Source organism: Camponotus floridanus, unplaced genomic scaffold (genome assembly GCF_003227725.1).
Source record: "Camponotus floridanus strain SB8 unplaced genomic scaffold, Cflo_v7.5 scaffold27, whole genome shotgun sequence".
Lineage (NCBI taxonomy): Eukaryota > Metazoa > Arthropoda > Insecta > Hymenoptera > Formicidae > Camponotus > Camponotus floridanus.
Window position 1 is genome coordinate 1,743,823 of NW_020229403.1, and position 26,178 is coordinate 1,770,000.

General features: G+C 33.1%; 7 protein-coding genes and 1 long non-coding RNA gene across 10 annotated transcripts in view; 4 read left to right on the forward strand and 4 right to left on the reverse strand.

The window, feature by feature from the left end:
• Positions 1–984: 984 nt before the first annotated feature.
• Positions 985–2,339, reverse strand: LOC112638238 (28S ribosomal protein S5, mitochondrial-like). Its single transcript, XM_025409531.1, has 4 exons — positions 1,995–2,339; positions 1,625–1,846; positions 1,369–1,549; positions 985–1,045 (listed from the first exon to the last, which is right to left on the reverse strand). Exons 1-3 carry the CDS (start codon positions 2,221–2,223, stop codon positions 1,482–1,484), a joined length of 519 nt encoding a protein of 172 aa, XP_025265316.1. The 5' UTR covers positions 2,224–2,339; the 3' UTR covers positions 985–1,045; positions 1,369–1,481.
• A 1,086-nt stretch (positions 2,340–3,425) lies between these two features.
• LOC105251496 (V-type proton ATPase 21 kDa proteolipid subunit) lies at positions 3,426–5,507 on the forward strand. The gene is made up of 5 exons (XM_011258352.3): positions 3,426–3,686; positions 3,903–3,951; positions 4,053–4,136; positions 4,216–4,615; positions 5,292–5,507. The coding sequence occupies exons 1-5, from the start codon at positions 3,617–3,619 to the stop codon at positions 5,322–5,324; spliced, it is 636 nt and encodes a 211-aa protein (XP_011256654.1). The 5' UTR covers positions 3,426–3,616; the 3' UTR covers positions 5,325–5,507.
• A 627-nt stretch (positions 5,508–6,134) lies between these two features.
• LOC105251495 (carnitine O-palmitoyltransferase 2, mitochondrial) lies at positions 6,135–9,400 on the reverse strand. 2 transcript variants are annotated; one of them, XM_025409533.1, is made up of 7 exons: positions 9,063–9,400; positions 8,871–8,911; positions 7,972–8,530; positions 7,327–7,857; positions 6,734–7,223; positions 6,450–6,642; positions 6,135–6,332 (listed from the first exon to the last, which is right to left on the reverse strand). In XM_025409533.1, exons 1-7 carry the CDS (start codon positions 9,099–9,101, stop codon positions 6,206–6,208), a joined length of 1,980 nt encoding a protein of 659 aa, XP_025265318.1. In that variant the 5' UTR covers positions 9,102–9,400; the 3' UTR covers positions 6,135–6,205. The 2 variants fall into 2 exon arrangements, with proteins under 2 accessions (XP_025265318.1, XP_019883159.1); XM_020027600.2 differs by lacking the exon at positions 8,871–8,911.
• A 674-nt stretch (positions 9,401–10,074) lies between these two features.
• LOC105251502 lies at positions 10,075–12,256 on the reverse strand. Its single transcript, XM_020027597.2, has 6 exons — positions 12,086–12,256; positions 11,496–11,665; positions 10,920–11,105; positions 10,671–10,838; positions 10,422–10,580; positions 10,075–10,306 (listed from the first exon to the last, which is right to left on the reverse strand). The coding sequence occupies exons 2-6, from the start codon at positions 11,561–11,563 to the stop codon at positions 10,075–10,077; spliced, it is 813 nt and encodes a 270-aa protein (XP_019883156.1). The 5' UTR covers positions 11,564–11,665; positions 12,086–12,256.
• Positions 12,257–12,324: 68 nt separating this feature from the next.
• Positions 12,325–15,857, forward strand: LOC105251500 (RAC-beta serine/threonine-protein kinase B). The gene is made up of 7 exons (XM_011258356.3): positions 12,325–12,575; positions 13,257–13,530; positions 13,653–13,890; positions 14,327–14,524; positions 14,685–14,955; positions 15,051–15,287; positions 15,354–15,857. The coding sequence occupies exons 1-7, from the start codon at positions 12,335–12,337 to the stop codon at positions 15,692–15,694; spliced, it is 1,800 nt and encodes a 599-aa protein (XP_011256658.2). The 5' UTR covers positions 12,325–12,334; the 3' UTR covers positions 15,695–15,857.
• Positions 15,858–18,055: 2,198 nt separating this feature from the next.
• Positions 18,056–20,438, reverse strand: LOC105251494 (acid phosphatase type 7). Its single transcript, XM_011258350.3, has 8 exons — positions 20,228–20,438; positions 19,983–20,087; positions 19,605–19,799; positions 19,191–19,518; positions 18,919–19,101; positions 18,635–18,854; positions 18,357–18,551; positions 18,056–18,267 (listed from the first exon to the last, which is right to left on the reverse strand). Exons 2-8 carry the CDS (start codon positions 20,080–20,082, stop codon positions 18,172–18,174), a joined length of 1,317 nt encoding a protein of 438 aa, XP_011256652.1. The 5' UTR covers positions 20,083–20,087; positions 20,228–20,438; the 3' UTR covers positions 18,056–18,171.
• Positions 20,439–21,375: 937 nt separating this feature from the next.
• LOC105251493 lies at positions 21,376–23,978 on the forward strand. Its single transcript, XR_889208.3, has 5 exons — positions 21,376–21,514; positions 21,608–21,823; positions 21,952–22,078; positions 23,513–23,639; positions 23,752–23,978. It is a non-coding gene; the product is annotated as an uncharacterized LOC105251493 (long non-coding RNA).
• A 25-nt stretch (positions 23,979–24,003) lies between these two features.
• LOC105251499 overlaps positions 24,004–26,178 on the forward strand; it is a 62,906-nt gene continuing 60,731 nt past the window's right edge. For both annotated transcript variants that reach the window (XM_025409597.1, XM_025409598.1), the window contains exon 1: positions 24,004–26,178. This exon is cut by the window's right edge and continues 359 nt beyond it. The gene's annotated coding sequence lies outside the window, so the exon portion shown is untranslated.

Here is a 26,178-nt window from a genome sequence, read left to right on the forward strand (position 1 = left end):
CGCATCATAATTCGATTCGATGCCGTGTAATTCAAATAAAGTCGATCGCGTGAAGATGGTTAGCTAGAAGCGATTTCAAATTTATTTTATATACGCGCAGTGCTGCACAGCCTATCTCGTAGGGCTGCCAACTGTTAAACGATAAATTTTTTCGATCTAACCTAACCTAACCTAACCTCTCAGTGCTTTGGATGTCGAATATAAACACAAGCGTATGCTGCCTGGATTTTATCATGCTTTCAAAAATAATATTTAATTATTTCATTAGTGTGTTACATTTTATTACGTAGTATATTAATCGTATTAAATGTGCGACGTACAGTTTTACACATTTTAATGAGAAGCATATAATATAATTGGTTAGGTTAGATTAAATTAAAACAAGCTGCTGTGATTCATTTAACGTAATAGGATTAATTTGACGAATCTGCAGCTACTGAAGTTACATGATATTTGTGGACACATTTTTAAAGTAATCATGAGTGTCTTATTTCATCTTGATTATATGAAATTAAAATATAAAATATTTATGTATTCCACATTAACGTTATGCATTACAAGTACTATACAAGAAAAGTATATTACTTTTCTTATATCTCAATCATATTCAACCATTTATTTCATCGATGAAGCTTTTCATATATCGCAGACAATATGATACTGTGTGTGGAACTTTACACAGGTAATACATGGCACAAAAATAAATCAAATTAAATTATTTTCAGTAGGATCCAAAAATCACTACATTGCCAGGATTGTATCTTATTATAACTGCGATATTATCACCTTTTAATATGTGTGCACAGTATTACATACATAAAATATATAAATTTATTTGAAACGTACGGAAATCTTTATCTTATTTATAATATTTATGATATTATAAAAGAAAATTGCAACTCTAATGAAACAGAGCGGTGGAATATTTGGTTGATACTTATGCTGATCTACAATATTTATCCTTTTTTCATCATTAGATTTTTGCTTTTTTTATTATACAGATGTTATCTGTAAATATAGTACTTGTAATGTTGCTTCTGTATCACTGTAAACACACAAAAATGATAGCATTTGCAGGTAATTATGTTATACTTATATATCGTAAGAAAGAGAAAATAAAATTAAAGTTGAATACTGAATGTGCTCTAAAGTAAATCTCATCTAAATAAATAAATGCATAAATGTGCGCTCCATATTCCTCATGAAAAAAATACATAATATTAATTTTTATGTATTATTATTTTTAGATTTTTATTCTTTTAAATTCTCTAGATGCACTTTTCATTTCTCCTCTCTTTCTTTCCAACTATTAAATATAGATCTATCATTTTTATATAGATCTATCATTTTTATATAGAATATACATACCTATTGCAATAAAGAATGATTTTACATTCCTCCTTGTACTTTGGCATACATATCCTTTATGCCTTTATATTATCTCACAACATGCTTTTATCGCATGATGACAAACAAGCCCATTATCCTTCATGAATTTTCTTTACAAATATTTTTATATTCTCAAACTGTGTAAAGAAATCATGTAACACTGAAAAATACAAAGTGATATTAAAAGAGAAGAAATAAATTTTATATTATATAGTATTGACAATTATTTTCTTACCAGTGTATTCCTTATATGTAGGAATATACATTAGTCTTTGACCAGCCCTATTTTTAACCGTCTTTAGGGATGCTTTAGCTTTTGATAACGCAAATCCAGCTAATCCATTTTCATTTCCAGTTACTATAAATGAACTGATTCTAGTCTTACGTGCTAAATTACCGGTCATACAAGTTATCATTTTGTTTTCCAAAATCCAGGTTTCAAAACTTTCAAATGTATCTGCAGAAAACAAAGATATTAATTATATAAGATTCTATTATTTAGAACTGAAACATCAAAAAAAGAATTGAAAATAGACATCGTATCACTTGATTTTTGTATGTGTGTAATTTAATCATTATAATCCAATAATAGCATAAATATTAACCTTTTCCAATAAGATCTGATTCAATGCTTCTGCCATCCATTGTAACACTCGTCCAACCACATTCCAATGGCGATAATTTTATTTGCATTGGCCTGGTCTGACTTTGTGATAATTCCATAAGTTTTTGCTTTTTTTCAAGATTTACAAGCAGTTTTTGCTGTTGAATTAATTCTTTTCCTCTAAACACAGGAGTGTTTAGACCAGGAAATTGTATCGGAATTTTTGCCATGCCAATAATTTGCTCCTTATTTAGGAGCTCTCTCTTTTCACTACTCTTCTTGCTCTATCTCTGCGTCTTCCTGCATTACTGATACTTGTCACACCCTTTCATAATTCATCTTCAGGTTCTATAGAACAAAAGCACAGTGAAATACAAATTATTTTCTACTGTAAATATAAACTATTATCAAAATGCTATATTCATAAGTTCTACTTACTATTCGCAAAAAATATAGAGTTTCTCACATTATTATATTTAATAAAGCGACTATTTTTAATAAATGTGAATGACTGACAAGCAATAAATTAAACAATATTAAATAATAATATACCTGAAAAAAATTTCATAATTTTATTAGAGTTAAATTGATAAATTAATTTTAAATACAGATTATATGTTAATTACATATAATGATTTAGAGACAATGATATATTTCATTTGCGTTACCATTGTTTACAGATTGAACATTTTTTATCAAATTATTTACAACTCTAAATATGTAGCATACGACAAGCCATTTTTAAAATCTATAAAATAAACAATAAAGTTGTTCATAGTTTTCACTCTTTTTTGTCATAGTCTGCTTTTAGGCGATCTTAAAGTCACTAGATTAACAAAGTACCGCAATTTTGATCTCAATAAGATGGAGCAAAAATGATGTCCGATAATGCAGATAGTGCACACTTTAGGTGCTTTCCATTTAGCGACACAAATCGACACAAGTGTCATTCTATCTTCGTTTATTGTTATTTATTGAAAAAAGATAGAATGACGCTTGTGTCGACTTGTGTCGCTAAATGGAAAGCACCCTTTGTGTAGCTATCTATACTAAGTGCAATTTTTCTAACCTTGATCCTGGTTTGTCCTGTTGTGTGTGAGGTGAGAAAACTCCTTCTGTTGCGCAAAAAAAGAAGAAAATATCAAAAATGCCAGGTTGTTGCGTGAAGAAATGCAACAATCGCAACCTATATCTATACTATCGGACGCCATTTTTGCTCCAGCTTATCTTATTGAGATCAAAATTGCGGTACTTTGTTAATCTAGTGACTTTAATTTTACGGTGGTGCAAGCGCAGAGCCGCACATGCACGCGCACGAAATCTCTAATCGGAACACTGGTTGGGTAAAGTAGCGTTTGATTGACCAATGAAAACAAAGAAATCTTTTTATTCCGATTAGTCAATCGGACTTTGCTCTACTCGTCAAATAGATTTTCGAACGCAACCCTGGAGGAGCCAGCAGTCGTCACATGACGGCGACGGGTGCGCGTGAGATTTTCTTTCGATATTTTGGATATAGAGATTGAAAATTTGTCTGAGGAAACCATCGCGCTGCTTAACTTTTTTGAGTGTCAACTATAATTCACAGGACTTGTATATAATTTATATTGGGTTAAAATCATCATGGCAACAATGAGATATATTTTGGGTAGCACATTTGCAGTCACCGCCTCGGTGACAATTCTTATTTTAGGTATGGCTTTATTATACATGTTTTTATATTAAAAATAATTATATTTGACATATGCGATAAACTCGTAAAGAATGTCGAATTTAAATTAATAAATATTTTGCCGAATTATACAGTGTCCACTGTCACAAGCTGTTCTTATATCAAACACATTTATTACTGAATTAACACTGTTTAATAATTATACAAAGATTTTATTATGTATATTTTATATTACAGTTTTGTATTATGTATTTACTGGCAAAGGAGAGCAAATTAGCATTGCATGGTACGTATAATTATACATTCATATTCTTTGTACATTAATATTTTCATTTCTTGTAGTACTGAATCCTTGAGATATTAAACAAAATATTTATTTTCCTTTAGGTTCTTATCAAATACTTCCCCATATATGTGGTCTACATTGGGCATAGGTTTGTCGGTAGCTTTATCTGTGGTAGGCGCAGCATTGTAAGTACAATAATTATAAATTTATAATACTCATAATTTTAGAACAGCATGAAATTACTTATGATATTCATCTTTTCAGAGGTATCCATACAACAGGAGTATCTATAGTCGGTGGAGGTGTAAAAGCACCTAGAATCAAGACAAAGAATTTGATTTCTGTGATATTTTGCGAGGCTGTAGCTATCTATGGTCTAATTACTGCCATTGTTCTGTCTGGAATGCTCGAAAAATTCACTTATTCCGAAGCTATGTCAAATGAGGAACTTAAGAATCAAAATTGGTTGGCTGGATACTTAATGTTTGGCGCTGGTCTGTCTGTTGGTTTGGTCAACCTTTTCTGTGGCATAGCAGTTGGTATTGTAGGGTCTGGCGCAGCTCTCGCTGATGCAGCAAACTCTGCTCTTTTCGTGAAGATTCTTATAGTTGAGATTTTTGGTTCCGCTATAGGACTTTTTGGTTTAATTGTCGGTATTTATATGGTAAGTTCACACACAAACACACACACACACATATATATATATTATACGTGTGTGTGTGTGTGTATATATGTATGTATATATAGGGTGCCTGGAAAATCGTTTGCAGTATTTCAGGAAGTGATTCGAAACTCAAAAAGAAAGAAAGCTTATATAAACATAGGCCCGAAAATAAATCATTTCCGAGTTATAGTCACTTTTATTTAAAAAAATCATAATTTATAATCTGTTTGGCATCTCTTTTTTTAAATTCTTAAAAATTTGAATTTAAATTTAAAATTTAAATTAAAAAATTCAAATTTAAATTTAAAATTTAATTTTAAATTTAAAAATTCAATTTTAAATTTAATAATTTAATTTTAACAATTTAAATTTAAAAATTAAAATAAATATAGAAGAGAAGGATGCCTAATGAACTATAAATTATGATTTTTTTTAATATAGAAGTAGCTATATAACTCGGAAACGACTTATTTTCGGACCTATGTTCATATAACTTTTTTTTCTTATTTATGAGTACGGAATCATTTGCCGAAATACTACGGTCGATTTTCCGGATATTCTGTATATATACGATGTCAGATAACGTGAATGTAACAAATATATTTAAAATTATGTATTGTAATGTTAATATTCTCTTTATATAAATTACTCATTAAATATTCTTCTTTTTTTGCAGACTTCCAAAGTCAAGATGGGTGATAAGCTATAAATGATAAGAGATTACAATATTCCATTCCATATTTAATCATTGGAAATCATTTAAAAAATTTCAAAAATTGTCTATCTATAAAATCGTCATGAAATGTTAAAAAATTTCTAAATACCAATATATGAAGAAATTGGTATATTATCTGTATCTATACAATTCCATTTATGCAATCTTCATGATGATCTAATTTAACATTCATTTTAATATTTACAATTATGAATGTTACTTTATCGTCTATGTTATTAGATAAATCTTTCCATTTTTTTGAAGCAGAAAAATGACTAAGATTATGTATAAATTTTATATAACATATGAATTTTTATCAATATTAGAAAACAGTGTAATTTTTTCGTTTCACGCTTCAAATAGCGCTCATTTTTACATAAGTCAATGTACATATTTTCTTGTTTATGAGTAATAGAATAATATAAAATAATATTTGTAATAATTTACCCTCACACATACATATACACACATATATATGTCATATCTAATTACTAATTATTAGAAAAATTGTTGGTTGGTTATATATAAAAATTAGCATAACATTATATATAAAAAAATATTAAAAATATTTATTCTCAACAATTAAAAAATACAAGTAAAAATATACAAATTTCTTGTTATAGAGATTTCTTGTTATAGAAATAGTTTATTCCTATTGCTTTTGATCTATATAAATATTTCAAGTACACACACACACACGTGCATATACACACATACATACATACATATATATATATCTGTCTTTGATATAGATATCATGATTGTAAACATTTTTTTTGTGTAAATGTATAATATACCTGTATAATATGATAATTATATAGTATCAATGATTTAAAAAAAATGTATATTTAAATATATCTAGCCACATAATATATTTATGTGCGCAGTACATCATGAATGCTCTTGAATGCATATTCCAAGGCTTGTATATATTTTGTGGCATTATGACTATTTTTATAACTTGTTACAACAGTCGCCAATTGTTTATCTCGAATTTGATATCTAAACAATATACATTAATTTGGTATTTATTAAATCTCAATATTTCGAAAAAATATAATAGTGTATAAATAGTTGTCATATTTTCAATATTAATCCAATACAATGTAATTAACTTACGATATTCCATAGCCATCGGATACTACTGGTCCAAATCCACCAGCAAATATAACTGGACTCGATAAAGTGGATGTAGATAATATATTATAATTTAAAGCATCATAAGCTGGATCTTGAAAAATAACTGATTTAGTAGAATTTAAATTCTCTGAAATCTTTTTCAAGGCAAATAAATGTCTATCAAATCCTTGGCCTAAAATAAGAAATATTATGAAATAATTTACATACAGTCTAATTTTTTAAACTTATTTGTTTGAAATTTGCTCAGTAATTGAACTATTTACCCATTACAGCTTCTTTTGTAAGGACATTGTGAGCCTTACTACAATTGAATATCATTCTTTTTAAGTCTGATTTTGAGAGTTCAGTTTGTGTTCGGGACATAGCGATGCAGATTTCTTTAGTTTCTAATGTACAAGGTCTAATGGCTTCTGTTCTGCCATGTTTATATGCAGCTGTACTGCAAGATTCATAAGTCGATACTACTCTGTTCTCTAGAGTGTAGAATGCCAACTGGAATGCCAGCTGCATCATAGCATCTGGACTTACCCCAAACTTCTTATACTGATTTTTGCCAAAATTTTCATATATTATATAATCAAGACATATTTGATTGATCCATTCGTGATATTTCGCTTTTTGTTGCTTAATAATATTTTCGCTCTTTGCATCGAGAGAAAATTGTAGTTTTTCAATGTTTACATTTTCTTTTGCAAGTTCAGTTACTTCATTAGGATGAAATCTAGGTTTCTTAGATATATCGGCTTTCACATCCTAAAGAACGAACAAAATTTTATATCTTACAATCTTCAAAAGTTTGCTACAACTATGTTCATAAGTGCCTAAAATTAGGACAATATCTATTAAATATATATACCTGAATATATCTGAGCATTGCAACACCATCACCCCATGAATGTTCAAAATTGATTCCACTATAGGTGTCCTTAGAAACAATAAGAGAAAACGACTTGTCGAACCATCGATTGGTACCATCCGCATGTAAATATGTTCTAAGTACTTTGTTGTTATCAGTGTCAATAATTTCGTCATCCAAGGCCAATATAAATATAGCTGAATCAATTTTCTTAAGAATTTCCTGATTCCCTGTTTCAATTAAATGTAAGCGTGCTTGTGCCCATTGATCCCTTTCTAATGTCGTAAGAACGCCCACAGGATGTTTATTTGGTGGTCTATCATCTTCTAGTATGGCCTTTAAGCATGCAGCTATCTTTCTAGGATTACAAATGGAATCCTCATCTAAAACATCAAACGCGTAAAAATGACCTTTTCTTAATACAACTAAATGTTTTGCTGAAGGATCATGGAAAATTACATCCTTCTCCAATTTTGGTATTCTAGTTGTATTAAATATATTTTTATATTGCGACATATCCAAGGGAAAAGCCTATAATAAAAATTTTTTTAAAATTATTTTTTTGTTAAATACTCTATACAATTATTTTTCTTTTAATCTATAATGTTTCATAAACAAAATTTGTAATTTATCTTAAATTATTACCTTAAATAAGTAAGCACCATACCAGCTAAAACGAGATGGAATCAGTCTTGTAATATTGCGAAATAGTTCAGTATCTGATTTTTCAGGTTTCATATGAAATACTTCTGGCTCTAAAACACCATTTCTAAGAGACTTGAAAAATCTCAATGATGACACAACGAGATTTGTCGCCTTTACCAATTGTGCATCATATCTTGGGTCAGATTCTGATGTAAAAATTATATAAGGATTGTAATTAATAGGTAAAGGTTTACGATCTCGCAAATACATATCAAACCATAGTTCACTAATGTAACTAGTATGTGGATTTTCATCATTATTATGAATCAACTGCTTTTGCAAACTTTGTCCCTCATTGGCAAGAAATTTCGAAATACAGGATGCTGTGTATTGCAATTCCTTATCATTCAATAGTGGTTTCTGTGCATTCAAATACCTCCTACATGTATCTTCAAGCTTTGGTATTGGCAGTCGTGGTAAGGATGCTTGAAAATGCAGTGTTGGAACTTTACTAATTTGCAGATATTGATATTCAGAGGAATCGTATGACACAGTACTCCTGAAATAAACGTGTATAATAATTATTTGCTTTTATTAAATAATTGGATATATTTCTCGAAATTTAATATTTCCAAAATCATTAAATTATGGTTACTATATGTGACACCAAAATCATTAAATTATGGTTACTATATGTGAACACATACTATTCATGTGACACTAGTTACAATAACTAATTTCATATAATTATAACTAATAAATAAATTTAAATTTTCAAAATATAAAAATAAATTTAAATTTTCAAAATATAAAAATAAATTTAAATTTTCAAAATATAAAAATAACACATGAAAAACGCGTCGTCTATTGCTTGAAATATAAAAACAAAACGCTAATACCTAGCTAATTGTTGTGTTAGCGTGATTCCTCCACGGCTTGTCTGTAATATAAATAATAGAGAAAGAGGAAATAAAAGCAAATCTAAGAGTCAGATCTTAAACTTTAACTCGAAAAAAAAAAAAAAAAAAAAAAAAAATATATATATATATATATATATATATATATAAAATAAACATATGTTAATAACTTACCAAAATTTTCTGGAATTCATTTCGAATTAAAACAAACATTTTATATCAATATATTAATTTCAAGAATAGGTAAATGTATAATTTTAAGATAGGAGAGCGATGTGATGAAGATTAGTGACACGAATATCATATAAATGTAATAAATGTTTCTACATTTATATACGTATACATATGTATATGTATACTAAAGTATAAACTACATGACCGAATGACCGATCTCGATCTCGACAATCCGTATCTCGTCGTTGTCCGTACTCACAATCAGATACTACGGATCACTTGATATTCAGAAATTATCCAATTGTTTTGTTATCATTTATGACAGTAATATATAAATTAAGTATATACATATATATATATATAATTTATCAACTTTGGGAACGTTCTAAAACGTAGTCTCCGAGGACAATTTTACTCGATAGTCGTTCTGAAATTCTTTTAAGCGTTTCCGATTGGTCCGATTCAACTATCGCGTAAAATTTTTCTTGGTTATTTGCGTTTTGGAACGTAACTTTTGTAGAGAAACGATATTATAGAAAATAAAAATATCTATATATTTATGGTAAATTGAAAATAGACTTTATGAATTATTAATTTTTTTGACATTTGTCATTATTTGATAAAAATTATATCATTTATTTATTAATGTTTTTTCCCATTATATTTTTTCACGAGGGATCTAATGATATCCCTTATTATATTGACATATGTACGCTACTGAGGATTAAAGAACTTTGTTACGCATGCGCGAAATTGTCCATTATCTCATAATGGGCCTGTTCCTTTTAGCTGTACTACTGCAATTAGTTAGAGTTAAAGAAAGTATGTTTGTCTCTTTTCTCTTTACTACACTAGTGCAGCAGTGCAGCTAAAAAGAACAAACCCATTATATTTATACTTTTCTTTTTATATATATTTAATCTTCTCATAACAATGCATTAAATTCAATTTTAGTATTCTAATATATACATATACATTTAATATTTTTTTCTTAGTACTTATTTATCTAAAATTACATTAATTCCTCCAACATATCCTGAAGTATATACATTTTCTTTTCCAAACGTCTGTTTTTTTGTGCTAAAATTTTATTTTGATGTCTATTATAAGCAACATATCTTAAAAATGCTGACCACTTTTTGTCCGAAGAAAAATCTATTTTCCTAAAGCATTCTATATTATATTTGGACATGTGTACAAAAATCTTCTTAATTTTAGGATTTCTTAAATTAGATGACGATTTCCTAAAAAAAGAAAATTTATTTACAGTATTTGTAAAAAGTATGAATTTAAAAAATTTTTTTAAATTTATAATAAATGATACTTAATACTAATAACCAATATCTAATACTCTGATACCTTTTTCCAGTTGTACCATTCTTGTTCACAAAATTATCACCAATATTTTTTGGATTATCTACAGACACACCATTTATTTTTCTCTCTAAATCTAAAGATACATTAACTAAATTTTCAGTTGCATCTAAAACGGGTGCTGATTTTTGTTCTATATTTTCACTATAAAAGCAAAAAGTATCATTTAAAAGTAAAAATTCATAATAAAAAATCATAGTGGTATTAAAGAAAGTATTATTTGTGTTTATTTACCTTTTTTTACTTTCAACATCATTGTTTGTATTATTTTCTTCGCAATTTCTTGTACTACAATAAATTATATTCTTTTCATTTTGAGATTCAATTTCAGAATCATTTTGAAATTCAGGAGTATTTGCATTAATCTCTTGAAATGTAGACGAATGTCTTTTCTTATTTTTTCTGAAAGCAAATGTTTCAAACAATTATTATGAAATTATGTTTTAATATATTCTTATTTGTAATGAAAAACTTCTATTTCACCTGTTTTGTTTGATAAAAACAGAAGGAATTGCAGTATTCTTTAATCTTCTAATTCTTGAGTATAGGCTCATTTCATGGAAATCATTCTCTGTGAAATGGTCACTACACACTCTGGCTCCCTTGTAAGAAACGGTACGACCAATTATACTAAACCATTTTTTCCTCATTTGTTCATCCGTTGGTATTCTATAAACATTATACAAAGTTTGAGACTGTTTTCAAAGAACATAAAACATAAATAATATAAAGATGTTTGAAAAGTAAATGTGTTAAATTTAAAAAAAAAAAATTTCACAATACTAAATTATTAACACATTTTTCCATTATCTTGATACACAAAGCTCTCTTATTATTATTAATTAATTAATATTATGAAATATTTAGAAATTAAGAAAATAATGTAAATCTTACAGAATCTTATCGATAATTCTAAATCGTAATATTTATAATTTATATCTTTGTCTAATTAGTCATAATAACTAGATATTAGGATAAATAATTTTCTCCCTCAATTATCAATATTAATTTTTATTATATCATTTCAATTATGTGTATGTATATATCTACATTTATAACCTGTGAAATGATCGTTGTGGATTAAAGGGAATGCACTCTTTTGAACATAAACAACACGACGTGACCATTTTTTTAAATTTACAAAATAAATATATATACTCTCAAAGTACACGTAATCTGATCGTGTATCTCGCAGGGGTTCAACAATTTTGGACACTGATCAAAGAGACCTGAAACAGAAAGAAGACTGAGAAGTGTCATGGCCCGCTTTTGGCTGATGGCAGAGAACTAGATGTCTGTCGTAGTCGTGGACGTAAAGTAAGGCTGATGACAGAGAACTAGATGTCTGTCGTAGTCGTGGACATAAAGTAAGACAGAGAAAAACGTATGTCGTACAAGGCCATTGTCACAATCAGAACATTGCGCCCAATGGCCACATTCAACGGACTCAACAGTTGGGCAACATTACTAGATTTTCCGATGTAACTCGACGCTGATTGGTCGGACCTGAAAGTAGAGACCAATCATATTCGATTAGCGATTGAGTCCGCTGAATGCGGCCAATGACGTCTAGGGATCCCAGATGGTCGCAAATTTGAAAAGAGGCTCGATCGCAGAGACCCTATCCCGCCGCACGTTGGAAACTCGACCTTAGATCCGTGCGATGATCGCGCCGCTTCTGACGTCTCTCCTCGGTTTAGCGCGATCACGTCGACGATCACTTGTGTGTGTACATATGCATTAGCTGCCACACGCGTATCTATGATTGCTCAAGTTTGTATACGCGCACCACTCCCGCTATTGCGTGTTATTCGCTATTATTTTGGTGAGACTGCCAGTGCAACGCGGGATCCGGAGCATCGGCGGGACATTGACGAGTCCGCGAAGACGAAAGAGCGATGGGGGACGCGGCGATGAACGTCGCAGCGTCCGGTAGCGGTGTTAGCGATAGCGGTAGTGGCGGCGGCGGCGGCGGCGGCAGCGGCAGCGGTAGCGGCGGCGGTGGCGGCGGCGGCGGCGGCGGTGTCAGTGTCGGCAGTGGCAATGGCAGCGGAAGCGGTAGCGTCAGCAGCAACAGCGGCGCGGGCAACAGCGTCGGCGGCCATCGAATCGTCAAGGAGGGCTGGCTCCAGAAACGCGGTACCGCTTATTACGCCGCGACCCCTTCATAATATTTACGTCTTGCGCAATGTTTACTCGGCTCGCGCGACTCGCGCAATGCGTCGTCTCGTGATTGTCGCGTGTCACTCTCTCGACGCGCGGGGCTTTATGCGTCACGAACGCGTGCTCCGAGGCATCCCCTTCTCGTTGATGTCGAGGAACGTGGAGAGTGACACCGGGTCTAAAGCGCGCTTTTATCCGCGACATTCGCGATGAGAGAATCTGGATTACGAGTCTCGTGTCTCGTGTTCTCTTCGACACCGACGTCCTCGCGATAGTTGGAGGCCCGCTGCTTGCATTTTCGTGCTTATCGATGCTATCGCGATGCGCGTTTTACAGAACAAAACATAACAAACATCGGAGCGTCTATTGATCTTTCCTTGATATCGCTATTTCGTTCTAATCTTATGTCTTGAATGATAGTAATCCTGTTCCAATATCCTGTATATTAGTTAGAAATTTCATATTGGATGCGATAAATAAGATTCGAGTGATAATTTTTGAATAAAGATATAAGATGTTTAATGTTCAGGGTATCCTATATATATTTGAAGGACTTGGTTTTTCTTTTTGTAATTCAAATTAAATGTTAAGCAGAAGCTATTTTCTTTGCAATCTTTCTAGATTTATAGAAAATAATGTTAAATTATTTATTTATAGGTGAACATATTAAAAATTGGAGGTCGAGATATTTTGTCTTGAGAGACGATGGTGCTCTGGTCGGATTCAAGGCAAAACCTGATCCACAAATGGCTACGCAAACATCTACGCAGCCATTAAATAATTTTACAGTACGTGGATGCCAAATAATGTCAGTGGATAGACCTAAACCGTATACATTTGTTATTAGAGGCCTGCAATGGACAACTGTAATTGAAAGGACATTTCATGTAGAAACTGAACAAGATAGGGAAGACTGGGTAGCAGCAATCAGGTTTGACATTAATCTCTTAAGCTTTAAAATATTGGATTCTATATTATATATGATATTTGTACAACAATATTCTATATTGTATATCATATTCATATACAATTTGTTTCTTTGTTTCCTTACAGATATGTAGCAAATAGATTAGCAAATGAAGAAAATCAGCAGCATGAACAACCCCAAATGCAACAATCTTCCTCTTCGGAAGATGTTGATATGGAATCGTCAATAGGTGCTAGGTCTGATTCTTGTAGCTCTTTAGGTGTTGTATCTACAGATATAGATGGTGGTAGTATTGATGAATTATCAGCAAAATTCAGTGTCCAAGGAACTTCAAGTAGTAAAAGCACTGGCAAAAAGAAAGTAGTAAGTTATCGGATATTTCTCTCTCTCTCTTTCTCCCTCTTTCTCTCTTTCTCTCTCCCTCTCCCTCATTTATATACATAGATTATCTTATCATTTTTAGGAAACACATTACTGAGTATTGAGAGGTTGCGTAGTCACTTTTATGCGTTAAAAGTGTTGTTTTATCTTTGTTATTTAGTGAAAGTTGAACAAAGATAACACGCTCATGGCGCTAAAAGCATGCTTGTCGAACGCACTCTATATGAGTATTCTATATATGTGTATGTATGTGGGTGTGTGTGTGTGTGTTCACGTGAGCGTGTACTTGCGTGCTTGTATTTGTGTGTATATATAAATACATATATATATATATATATATATATATATATATATATATGTATGTATGTATAAGTTCACAAGTATTTCTTATTTATAAATTTCTCTTCATGTGTTTCAGACACTTGAAAATTTCGAATTTTTAAAAGTTTTGGGAAAAGGGACCTTTGGGAAGGTAATTCTCTGTAGAGAGAAAGCAACGGGACATTTATATGCTATTAAAATTTTAAGAAAAGAAGTTATTATTCGTAAGGATGAAGTGGCGCACACACTTACTGAAAACAGAGTATTACGCACTACTAATCATCCCTTTTTAATTGTACGTTGATTGTACAAAAGATGCCGTTAATATGAACATGTATATTATTATCATTATAGATATTATTATTGACTATTAAATATATATTCCGTAATAATTTCATTATTTAAGAATTGTTTGCATTTTTATAATTAACATATATATTTTTTAATATTTTCAGTCTTTAAAATATAGTTTTCAAACAGCAGATAGATTGTGTTTTGTTATGGAATATGTAAATGGTGGTGAATTATTTTTTCACTTGAGTCGGTCACGAGTATTTGGTGAAGATCGTACTCGATTTTACGGCGCAGAAATTATATCCGCTCTGGGTTACTTGCACTCGCAAGGTATTATATATCGTGATCTCAAATTAGAAAATCTTCTCTTGGACAAAGATGGGCATATAAAAATTGCTGATTTCGGTTTATGTAAAGAAGACATTACGTATGGTTTGTATCATATTTTTAAAGTCTAAGGAATAAGAATTTTAATAAAATATGAATAAACTTCAATATATATAATTGATTATGGTATTTATATACAGGAAGGACAACAAAGACATTTTGCGGAACACCAGAATATCTGGCACCAGAAGTACTCGAAGATAATGATTATGGACGAGCTGTGGATTGGTGGGGTGTGGGTGTAGTCATGTATGAAATGATGTGTGGTCGATTACCTTTTTATAACAAAGATCACGAAAAGCTATTTACGCTTATTTTATTGGAAGAAGTAAGGTTTCCTAGGACGATTAGTAATGAAGCAAGAGATATGCTTGGTGGTGAGTGTTACTTTAATGATCATAATTACATGTTTTTGAGAGAATTCATTTTTGAATTATTTTTAGGTTTGTTAATAAAGGATCCAAGTAGAAGATTAGGTGGCGGACCCAATGATGCGAAAGACATCATGAATCACGCATTTTTTTCGTGTATCAATTGGACGGATCTGGTCCAAAAGAAGATTCCTCCACCTTTTAAACCGCAAGTGACTTCAGATATTGACACTCGATATTTTGATAGTGAATTTACTGGCGAAAGTGTTGAACTTACGCCCCCGGATCAGGGCTGTTTAGGTAGTGGAGGAGGTTTAAATTCTATAGCAGAAGAACAAGAACATTTTCCGCAATTTTCGTATCAAGAAAGTCATTCTGCAGCAACTTCTTCCATTGTCTCTATTAATCACTGACAGTGTCAAGTGTCTTGCTTAATTAATGTAATGAGATGTGTGGTTTATTAATGCATGAAAAATCTCGAGCAAAAACATTCAATTACAACATGTATCTGACAATTGTCTACAAAGCTTAAAACTTTCCCGATGATAGGCAAATCAATAAAATTATCTTTCTTTATGATGCTTTTTTTATGCATCTAAGAGATTGTTACATATCTCCAATGGCAAATTAGATTTATGCGTATAAGTGTGCGCTCGCATATAACACCTATACACATAATTATTAATCACTAAAATTGTATATGGCAAAATGTATACTATAAGATTAGGTCGAGATATATAGTATGATAAATATTTGCTGCGTATGAAGGAATATGACAGGGATTATAAATTACGTTTTTAATTGAATCGAATTAATTAAAACTCCTTGAGAGAGATATATTGTGAATATTGAATAATTTTCTTGTCGTCAAGGAATGTGCGATAATCGTAAGTATAAAAATCTGTGTTTAACAAAAGCTGCACTTGACACTTTCCAAGTTATCACTGTTTATTATCTTATTTATGGAAGGATAGTTCCTGATCTTTTTTTCTTTTCTTTTTTTTCCCTTCTTTTTTTATTTTTATTTTTTTTTTTATTCAGTAGATGACTGTTAGGCAGATGCCAAAGTAAAAAAAATAACTGGCAAAAAGCCAGATGAAAAATAATGGTTTATCCATTGCGAAAGTAGAATTGTAGTAAAATATCAGCTTTAATTGAATTATTGTATAAATTTGTCACTTTTTTAGCCTTATGAGGATTGTCATTATTATGACTGGTAATAATTGGAGATGTGCGAGTAATCGAAAATTGTGAATTGTATAAAGTTTGGAGCACTTATTTGAAAGAAACGTTCGACTATTTTTGGAATATTGCTCGGAATAATAGGAGAGTTGTTTAAAAGAAACTTGTAGCTTAAGTATTTTCAGCTTTTCTATTTTCTATTCTCTCTATATGTGAGATAAAACTTTCGAGGTATTAAAATATTTTAACTTATTGGAATATACATGTGCTGTGTAAATAGGGGGGGAGGAAATGTTTAAAATTTAAATTTTCTGTTGTATTACTTGCAATTGGATATTTTAATCATTGGATCATGAGCTTATATTATGAGCTTAAGAAGCTTAAGCATAATAGACATTCAATTCCATAGTTATTCAGTATAGCTTAGAATCTAAAGAAATGAGAGCATTAAGGTACTGCTTTTCAATATATTACAGCTTGTCTTCCTTTATTGAGTATGAAGGAAGACAAGCAATATATATTGAGAAGCAGTACCTTCATTTTTAAATCATAAAATCTATCAATATTCTATATCGCGTATAATAGAAGATAATATTTTCAACTTCATTTGCATCATTATACATACACACGTTTTTATCCTTAAAAAAAAGTTTTTTCTTTTTTTTCCCCTTCAAAATAATCTAGAAATATTGTTTTTGAATATAATAGTTGTATAAAAATAGTTCTTTACTGGAGGATGAAAAAAATATGTAAATCTTTTTCTTCCTTACTCATGTCATAAAACTGAAATCGTTGCTAGACTGCAGTATTGGCACAAAATGAGTTGTGCAATAATTGTGATCAAAGTGCCTAGTGAACGATTATTCCCTAGTGCAAATAATGTATTACATTCAAATGCAAATATAAAAATATAGAATAATCACATAATCATGTGTACCATTATCCTATTTTTACCTATCAGGATTTACTGTATATCACTTAAATAAACTATTTTCGTATTTTTTGAAAATTCATGAATCCGCAGAATACATAAAAGCTACAGGTTTAAACATTTATTTAGGTGGAAAATATATTTATCGTACAATTATAAGAGCGTTTCGACACAAGCTTGAATGACTTCTATTCGAAATAGTAAAGTTGCAAGATATGTGATATGTAAAAGTTCGAGAAACTCACACATGTCTAATTATATACAAATTTTAAATCGAAAAGATTTCCTGATAAACAGTCAAGGCTATTTGTTATGTACGTATCATTGAATAGTAATTAATTATGAGAGTTAGAAGGATATGAAATCTTATACACTCTAAAATACTATATATATTAATACTATATTACATATATAATACATATATAATAATTATATATATATATATATATATATATATATATATATACATATATATATTTATATTTTAACAATTAAAGGATTATATTGTACGTTTTTTGCATTTGCTAATTTTTTACTTATTCATATGCAAATCACGCTAATATTTTATTGTTCGTGATACGTTTCGATCCTAATATTATCTAACCTACGTAAAATATGTACTAAAAAATTGAATTATAATTGTACAATTATACATATACAGTCAAAGTGAAAGAAAAATTTTATTAACAATTTTGCTTGAAAAATTTTTTTAATATATTCATGTCTGTGTCTTCTATCTTGTCACATATGGCTAAAATAATTAAAATCATATTTATATTATTCTAAAGGAAAAACTTTTACGTATTGTGGGAAAAGATTCTCTTTCACGAGCCAAACTCTATCTAGAACAGCACCTTCTTTATCATCGGATACCTATTATCCATAACAAAAACAAAAAAGTTTTATTGACAAAATAGTTTTTGTTACGAAAAAGGAATATTCGAAATTTGTTGCAATCATACCTGTTCTAGATACAAATGAGTTTTATTGAACGCTTTCATTCTTGTATATCCATAATCCGAGCTGCGATATGCGGACCATGCTGGTTGATCGGGAACAAATTTCTCTCGTCCTTCTTTGCAACCAGCTGATCCAGTAATTATATGCACAGGTGCTTTGTAATTTTTATATGGTTCTTCGTAACTACCATTATATACCTATATATAATGATAATTTTCATTATTATTAATCGCAAACTTTTCCCAAAATATATAAATGATGCGATTGGTTGAACAATTACTTGAAAGTTGTACATGGGCCACATTCTTTCATAACTGTGTTCGTGTGCCCAGATTTCCAAATCTACTTTATATTTGAAAAACAGGTCCTCCAATCCAAACCAATTTAAAAATGGCAATCCGACTCTAATCAGACTTTGATGATTAGTGCAATCGTCCGCATTTGCATTACTGCAATACATTGGTCTATGTCCGAATACTACTATCCAAGGTCTGCGAGCCCTGTAAACATAAATTTTTTATCAATCCCCTTATCATTTTAATCATTGTCTAATTGACGGTATACCTTGCCTCAGGTTTATTTGCTTCTCTTAGATCATTGTCCAACCATTCGTATTGTTTAATCAATTGTTTTATACCATAATTCATGAAATAATAAGCTTCAGTTTCTATAGCTACGAAATGTACAGGACCTACATCGAAGCTATACCACAAGCCTTCCGAATCACCTGGCATCGTGAAACGAGCCCTAGAAGATATTGAAATAGAATTACATTTTTTTCAAGTATTAAATAAAATATCGGCAACAAGTTGTGCGTAAATCATTCAAGCATGTACCTATAATTGCTGAAATTATATTTCTCTTCATGATTCCCAGGCACAGTCATATATGGTATATAAGCAGCAACAGATTCAATTTGCCGCATAAATTCATCACCTACGCGTGCATCGTCACTGTGCATATCGTAAGCAAAATCGCCAACATGAATAGCAGCATCGTATAAACCACGTTCTGTCTCTTCCTGCAAGCGCGATAAACTCTGTGCATTCTCATTACCCATATCACCAAAGATAACTATTTGCGGCGACCAATCTGTGGAGTCTTTGGGCGCAGTTCTCATATAAAATACATTTGACCATCCATAGTGGCTGCCGCAATGATATACTATTTGACACATGGTAAAAGTTTATTAAAGCCTTAACATAACTTTAAACAATAATGAATAGTAAAGTAAGCAATGTATATCTTACTATATTTGCTGTTGGGCGTTAAATTTTTTAGCCATACTTTGTGAATGTACTGTTTCTGTTTTTTCTTTCCGCCATCGATAAAAAGAGTAGAATTTCCTTCAGCTCGCAAAACAAATCCACCTATACCATATTCTACTATTGACTCTTTTGTATCGCTTTTTGTGCTCCAAGTGACAACAATGTCATGAATTTTATCTGAAAATGATATACATACCATATATTAATTATATTTTTAGTCGTTATTATTCAAATTAGTAAATTATCTTACTAGTATTCAACTAGTACTTGGAACTAAACATAACACATTTGTTTCAGATTACAATATTTCATTTAAAGAGTTTGGCAATTTTATATACGTATCATCATAATAAAACTCACCACCATAAGAAAGATGTACAGCTTCTGGCTGATAATGTATCACATATCCGAATGCAGTGGAGATAAATGATAGAATCACAAATATGGTGTATGAAAGCATCTCGTCTATAAAGAACAAAAAATGATATGTCCATTAATATCAGATGCTGTATTTTAATCAATCAACATGATTATGTAGAAATTAGAACAAAGAGTTGTGTGCGAATTAAATCGAATTCTGCATTATTATTTCAAACGAATTTTACCTGTTGATTTAATATAATGTACACGTTTTATTCCGTATCACAGGAATAAATGACACGAGAGAGACTAATTTTTCATGTGTCAAAAACGATGCGTAATAAAACTCTATCTAAAAAGTATATGAAAAACGTCATCGAAAACGCATCGTCTGACGCAGCTGGTCTTTAAACAATAAGCAACTCCCACTTAATCTCTGTCAGCTGCTAATCTGTCATAATTTTTTGCTGCTGCCAGCGAAACCACGATAGATGGAGCGCTTGCGCCGAACGTGTGCGATGATTGGTCGAAGATAGATATCGAATATCGAATATCGAATTATCTCTCTTATATTTATATTTCATATTTATACACATTTTCCTGTATCTTCCTCCTGAAATATGAGTAGCGTATGTATATTAGGTTATATAACTTAGTTATGTGTATATCGATAAATTCTCTTTTGCGTCAAGACTTACATTTATTCAACATTATTAATGATTTGATATTATTTCATGTAGTTTATCTCATTTTATTTTCTTTCTTTCGTAATTACGATCTTGTACAAATACTTTTTTATTTAGAGGATTTTTTCAGATATCATACATATCATGTTTCCTCTCCTTGTATCAAGTTGGAAAAATAGCGATATATCTACATATATGTATGTGTTGTTATCGAATTAATATGTAGAATCAGCGTATTTGGTTTTGCAATTTTTTGTTTCACTATATCATCTCATTATAATACGTAATATATTTCAATAAATTCACGCTAATCTTTAGCGACATTTCGGTGAAATTATCGATATCTCATTTCGACGTTTCTTGAAATGGTGGTAGTAAAAGCTACAATTTTGAATATAAAAATTAATTAATTTTCAAGTATATGTTTATATTCGAAGATGATGAAACTTTTATATATAACATGTTATAAAGTAATCGAAAGATGATCAATTATAACGCATGCCAAGATTTAAATTCTCTTAATAAAAATACCCACAGTATAATTATTAGTGTAGAAAATTACATTTATTGTGTAGGAAAAAAGTGCGTTGCGTTTAGAAAAGTGCACATATCGCGTCACAAAGCAAGTTGCAAAATTTGAGCCTCGTCATAACTCGTAATCTTATACGTGGAAAAATATACATTTTATGTATTATTTACTTATAGAAATTAAATTAGAATTGTAGAAGCAAGAGAGAAAAGAGAGAGAAGGAGAGGGGGGAGAGAGAGAACAATTAATTCAATTTTAGTTTTCGCGGTACGAGAACTACTGTGAATTCAGCGTCGAACATACTTGTGAGATAGCCTGTAAGTTACTATTAATTCGTACTCAAAGTTAAACGGTACTGTCGATTGCAGACAATGGGACGACGTTGATTCTCTGCAATAATGTAATTACAGAAGACGGAGGCTGATGGAAAACGATGATGAGAGAAAGAGAGAGAAGAGGAGGAGGCGAGAGACCCCAGAAAGGCAGTTACCAAACTAACATCCCCTATATTGATCTTACATTGGTCTTGCTTCTCTCTTTGTCTCGCCTTCAGTTTGCACGCGTTTCCCGTACACGTGTATCTGCAGGAACGTAGAAAACTCTCACAGATCCCCAGGGATAAACAGGTATACAACAGGCATACGTGTATTTTAGCTTAATAAAAGTACATTAATCTTTGCTCCAAATTTCTGAATTGTGTATGTGTTTATATCTATTCACAAATAATTCCCCTAATATTTAAATCTGTTTTTAGACAATTCGAGTCCATAAGAGAGAATTACAACCGATTAAAGTCAAGAAATCGTATTATTAAAATATTTGGGCTACAAATTTCAAACACGAGACATTTGAGACTTTGAAGAATCATTCTTCAGTATAAGGTATAGTGCATTGAAATTTGACAGTTTACGCAATTCTCGTTAAACACGCATGTCTATTGCTTTATTGCAATAAAACTCGATGAACAATTTTTAATATGTATATTTGAAATATAATTCACGTTATTTAGAAATATCGTGAATTATATAAAAATTATTTTCCAATCCGTAAACATTGATATAGATTGACGTCAAACATTCGATAATTATTTGCGATTAATGTTTGCTAAGTCTTGAATTTATCAGTTTAATCTCAGAGATCGAATAGAGTTTTTTAAAAATATGAGTTTTTTATAAATATCTCATGTAAATCACGAAGAATTAGCATATGTATTTTTTAAAGTTTTTTTTTCAATTTATTTCATATAACGAATTTATGATGTCTTTTCGAAAAAGAAAGTTCTCAAAAATACATGGTACTGTGAATTTCTTACTGCATGGCGAGAGTTAGGGGAAGAACGAAAGTAATATATAAGTTTTCTATTCTATTATCAATGTGAGTGTAAGTGAGAATCCTCTTCTGAGTATAGAGAATTCTCTTGTGTAAATATCTCGGGGATCCAATATTGTTCAGAGAGAGGGAGAGAGAGAAGATGATCTAATATTCGCAAATTTAATATATAGAATATTTGAAATTCTAGATACACATACGCACAAACGCAACATATTGTAACACAAACTTGAAATATTTGATCTTTTATCGATTTTTTTATTACAGTAAATAAAAAAATTACATTTGTACATTTGTAGAAAGAAATGGAAGAATAATATCGGAATTTAATATCGAAATACTATCGAAAATATTGAAAACTCGAACAAGGTATAAAATGTAGATTACAATAAGCAAAAAATATCGTGTTATTTTGATTAATAATACAGTTGATTTTTATATGTATGTATATTTAATAAAATCTCCAACACACGTATATTCGCAACATATATTCGCACGTATATTTTTTATCACGAAATAATCTTACATTCTTGTTTTATGCATTATATTTAATATAATGCTTTCGTGTTTATTAACACAAATTAATTTATTAATAAATCGAAGATCTTTGTGTATTTTTAATATTCATATATATATTTCGTAATTTCATAATTAATTCTAATTAATTCTAATAGTATAACAATTTCTCTGATTACGTTTTTATACCCAGTTACTTCATTCATTTTAGTTAATAAACATGTGTGTGTGTGTAGAAATAACGTAACACTCAATTTAAAAATATTTTATGCAAACAGAAAACAATGAATCATAAAGGACAAAGAAATAATGTGTTGCAATGTGATTTTTAAATATAATTTTTAAAAAATGTTTTTTTTTTTAATTTTCATAAAAATTAAGATATATTTTTTTATATTCGCGAGATTGATTTCCTTATTTACTACAATCGATAAGATGCACACATCGACGCTTTTCCCTCTTTACGATAGATATCGCTGGCGGCAGCCTTGAGACACAGCGCCCTCCACGTTACCTTTTAAAGTGCGCCATTTCTTCAAGTCTCTTTTTCCATTCCCGCTTCGAGCGAAAAATTCGAGATATTCGCCGAGAGATTGGGTGAGTGACATTTATTTTCTAATCAAATCTCTTTTAGCAATCAAATGAAACGAGACAACATAACAATGACGAGATTCCATTTCAATAATCACAATATTCCGTCAACATGCAGAGCAAACAACGCCTCGGTCGTCACGTTCGGCGAGCATCGCGAAGATTCGCGGCGGTCGAGAATCATTCGAATTATCGCCAATCGGGGGTTGCTTCCAACCATCGGGGGATGACGCCGCGCGCCGCTGACGCCGCTCCGTGGCGAGGGTCGGAGGCGGCGCCGGCTCCAACCGGAGCAGGAGGAGCGACGTGTGTGTCAGCAGGGCTGCCGCCGCCGCCGCCGCCGCCGCCGCCGCCGCCGCCGCCGCCGCCGTCCATCAACGCGCACGCACGCACAGGGGTGTTCACACCCAGTCTGCCGCTCTGTCGCGGGGGCAGCTTCCCCGAGAGTCACGGCTCCGGCTTCGACCTCTGTCGCGTCGCCCGCGTCGAGGAAATCGTCGGATCTCACCGACGGCCGCCGTCGTCGCCACCACCATCACCACCACCACTACCACCACCACCACCACCACCACCATCACCACCACCACCACCACCATCACCACCACCACCCCCGTCCCGCAACTGTCAGTTAGTCGACTCGCGCGATTCGGCCGGGGACTGCGCCTCTCCCGAGGTGCATCGTGTCGCGGCCGATTAAGGGTGGTGGTTGCGCGCCGTCGTGACCGGAGGAGGATGAAAAATGGAACACGCACACGCACACACGGCGACGCGTCCTAACCCAAAGACCCCGAAAGCAAAGTGATCGAAGGGACGGGACGGTGGAAGCGTGAAAGTGAGAGCTTCGAGTCGGGAGTCGCCATCGGTGGTCGTTGTCGACGTTCGGAGCAAGCACGAGGAGGAAAAGCGAAGCTTCGATCTGGGTTTTTTCGAAATTTTCTCCCGCTGTTGATCTTCCGCGTTCCGGAAGGAACGGACACGCGCCAGAGTGTCAGAGACAGTCGGGGAAGAAGACGAACCTTGTCGCGAAACTTGGAGGAAGCGAGGGATGCTCGGAGACGCATCGCGGTGATGTCGAGGCGGAATCCTCGCGGCGACTCCATCAGGTTCGATTCTCGCGCATCGTCGCGTGGAGCGACACGAGGGACGTGCTGCTGTCACTTGTGCGAGCGCGATCCTCGCGTCGAAGGAATACACGAGCGATCCGGAAGACGGAACTGATTGGGCGTTAATAAGATCGCTCGCGGGATCACCGTTCGTTTCTACGATTAGTGTTGCTCGAGCGAACGCATACATTGTACAGAAGACGCGTAAACATCGACGTATACCGTGAACGGGAGAGAGAGAGACACCGCGAGAGAAAGAGAGAGAGAGAGAGAGAGAGAGAAAGAAGGAGAGGCCGCAGTCGCGTAAAATGATTTCCGTCATCTGCGAGGAATCCCGCGGGAAGTTCGAGATGTCGTGCACGATTCCTACGCTACTAGAGACTCAATGTCCCGTAATAACGATCGTCCCTGACGTGCGGTCGCATCAAGGGTGGTAGCGCTAACGCACCCAGCAAGAACGGAGGAGTGACGGCGGCAGCAGCAGCAGCAGCAGTAGCAACAACAGTAGCAGCGGCAGCAGCAGCAGCTGGTCGGAGCTAGTACGCGCTTCCGGCACCGTGCACCCCCGCCGCGCGGGGCCGATGCGGTGGATGCGGAACGACGGCGGCGACGACGACGACGACGACGACGACACGAAGGACGACAGGACGATGGCCGGTGGTGCGTGCACGAAAGCGAAGGCAGTCGAAGCGGTGATCAATAAGACGCTCCGGTTCGCCGCGAGATTGTGAACCGGCGATCGCTGACACTTGACAACCGTGGCTCGCGAGGCACGTCGTCGTAAGGATGTAGGGGAGGGGGCCCGCGCTATCGGGGCCCCGCGGAGGCGCCGCATCGTTTCCTCTCGCTCCCATGGACTTTTTTGGGAGGAATAAGGTCCTAACGACGTGGGAGCGCGCGACATTTCGAAAAAAACGGCAACGGGAGTGAGATAGCACACGGAGAATAATAAAAATCGCGACCGCGCGCAGTAGAGTGTCAAACGTAAAAGAAAAAGAAGAAAAAAAAGACAGAAATGAAAAGAGGAGAATAATTATGTGTTCCTTAGTCCATCTCTCTCTCTCTTAAGTGGCACCTCCTTATCGAGCGTGCATCGTAGTTCTCGTCGTAGAGATTTTCTTATACCACCCTCGTATGGAGCATAGATGCCTTAGTGTCTATTTAGAACGTCTCGGGTTTCCGATCTCGCGATACGATCACACGTAAGTGCGGTATACGAGCACGTCAAAGGCGCGGTTAAATGTATGTATGAGCGGTTACTCTCTGTACTCCGATATATACAATATAAGAACGAATCTCTCGCGGAAGAAAGCGACACCGAGGGGAAGAAATCGGGGAGGGGGGACGGAAGAGAGAGAGAGAAATATATACAAGTGTCGCGAAAAATATAATCGCTGTTAGAGTGCCGGGCGAGAAGTAGGTCACGAGGTCGATACCAAAAT

Excerpts from the sequence above, each read along its gene's own strand:
- LOC112638238 (XM_025409531.1), bottom strand. The coding sequence starts at position 2,223 with ATGGCAAAAATTCCGATACAATTTCCTGGTCTAAACACTCCTGTGTTT. Across the intron at positions 1,847-1,994 it reads ATCAGATCTTATTGGAAAAG|ATACATTTGAAAGTTTTGAA; the intron begins GTTAATATTTAT and ends TGTTTTCTGCAG. Across the intron at positions 1,550-1,624 it reads TACATATAAGGAATACACTG|TGTTACATGATTTCTTTACA; the intron begins GTAAGAAAATAA and ends TGTATTTTTCAG.
- LOC105251496 (XM_011258352.3), top strand. The coding sequence starts at position 3,617 with ATGGCAACAATGAGATATATTTTGGGTAGCACATTTGCAGTCACCGCC. Across the intron at positions 3,687-3,902 it reads GGTGACAATTCTTATTTTAG|TTTTGTATTATGTATTTACT; the intron begins GTATGGCTTTAT and ends TTTATATTACAG. Across the intron at positions 4,616-5,291 it reads TAATTGTCGGTATTTATATG|ACTTCCAAAGTCAAGATGGG; the intron begins GTAAGTTCACAC and ends CTTTTTTTGCAG.
- LOC105251495 (XM_025409533.1), bottom strand. The coding sequence starts at position 9,101 with ATGTTTGTTTTAATTCGAAATGAATTCCAGAAAATTTTG. Across the intron at positions 8,531-8,870 it reads CTAACACAACAATTAGCTAG|GAGTACTGTGTCATACGATT; the intron begins GTATTAGCGTTT and ends CGTTTATTTCAG. Across the intron at positions 7,858-7,971 it reads ATGGTGCTTACTTATTTAAG|GCTTTTCCCTTGGATATGTC; the intron begins GTAATAATTTAA and ends TTTTTATTATAG.
- LOC105251502 (XM_020027597.2), bottom strand. The coding sequence starts at position 11,563 with ATGGTCACGTCGTGTTGTTTATGTTCAAAAGAGTGCATTCCCTTTAAT. Across the intron at positions 11,106-11,495 it reads CCACAACGATCATTTCACAG|AATACCAACGGATGAACAAA; the intron begins GTTATAAATGTA and ends TAATGTTTATAG. Across the intron at positions 10,581-10,670 it reads GATGTTGAAAGTAAAAAAAG|TGAAAATATAGAACAAAAAT; the intron begins GTAAATAAACAC and ends TTGCTTTTATAG.
- LOC105251500 (XM_011258356.3), top strand. The coding sequence starts at position 12,335 with ATGGGGGACGCGGCGATGAACGTCGCAGCGTCCGGTAGCGGTGTTAGC. Across the intron at positions 14,956-15,050 it reads TAAAGAAGACATTACGTATG|GAAGGACAACAAAGACATTT; the intron begins GTTTGTATCATA and ends ATTTATATACAG. Across the intron at positions 15,288-15,353 it reads AGCAAGAGATATGCTTGGTG|GTTTGTTAATAAAGGATCCA; the intron begins GTGAGTGTTACT and ends AATTATTTTTAG.
- LOC105251494 (XM_011258350.3), bottom strand. The coding sequence starts at position 20,082 with ATGCTTTCATACACCATATTTGTGATTCTATCATTTATCTCCACTGCA. Across the intron at positions 19,800-19,982 it reads TGTACATCTTTCTTATGGTG|ATAAAATTCATGACATTGTT; the intron begins GTGAGTTTTATT and ends TATCATTTTCAG. Across the intron at positions 18,268-18,356 it reads CTCATTTGTATCTAGAACAG|GTATCCGATGATAAAGAAGG; the intron begins GTATGATTGCAA and ends TATGGATAATAG.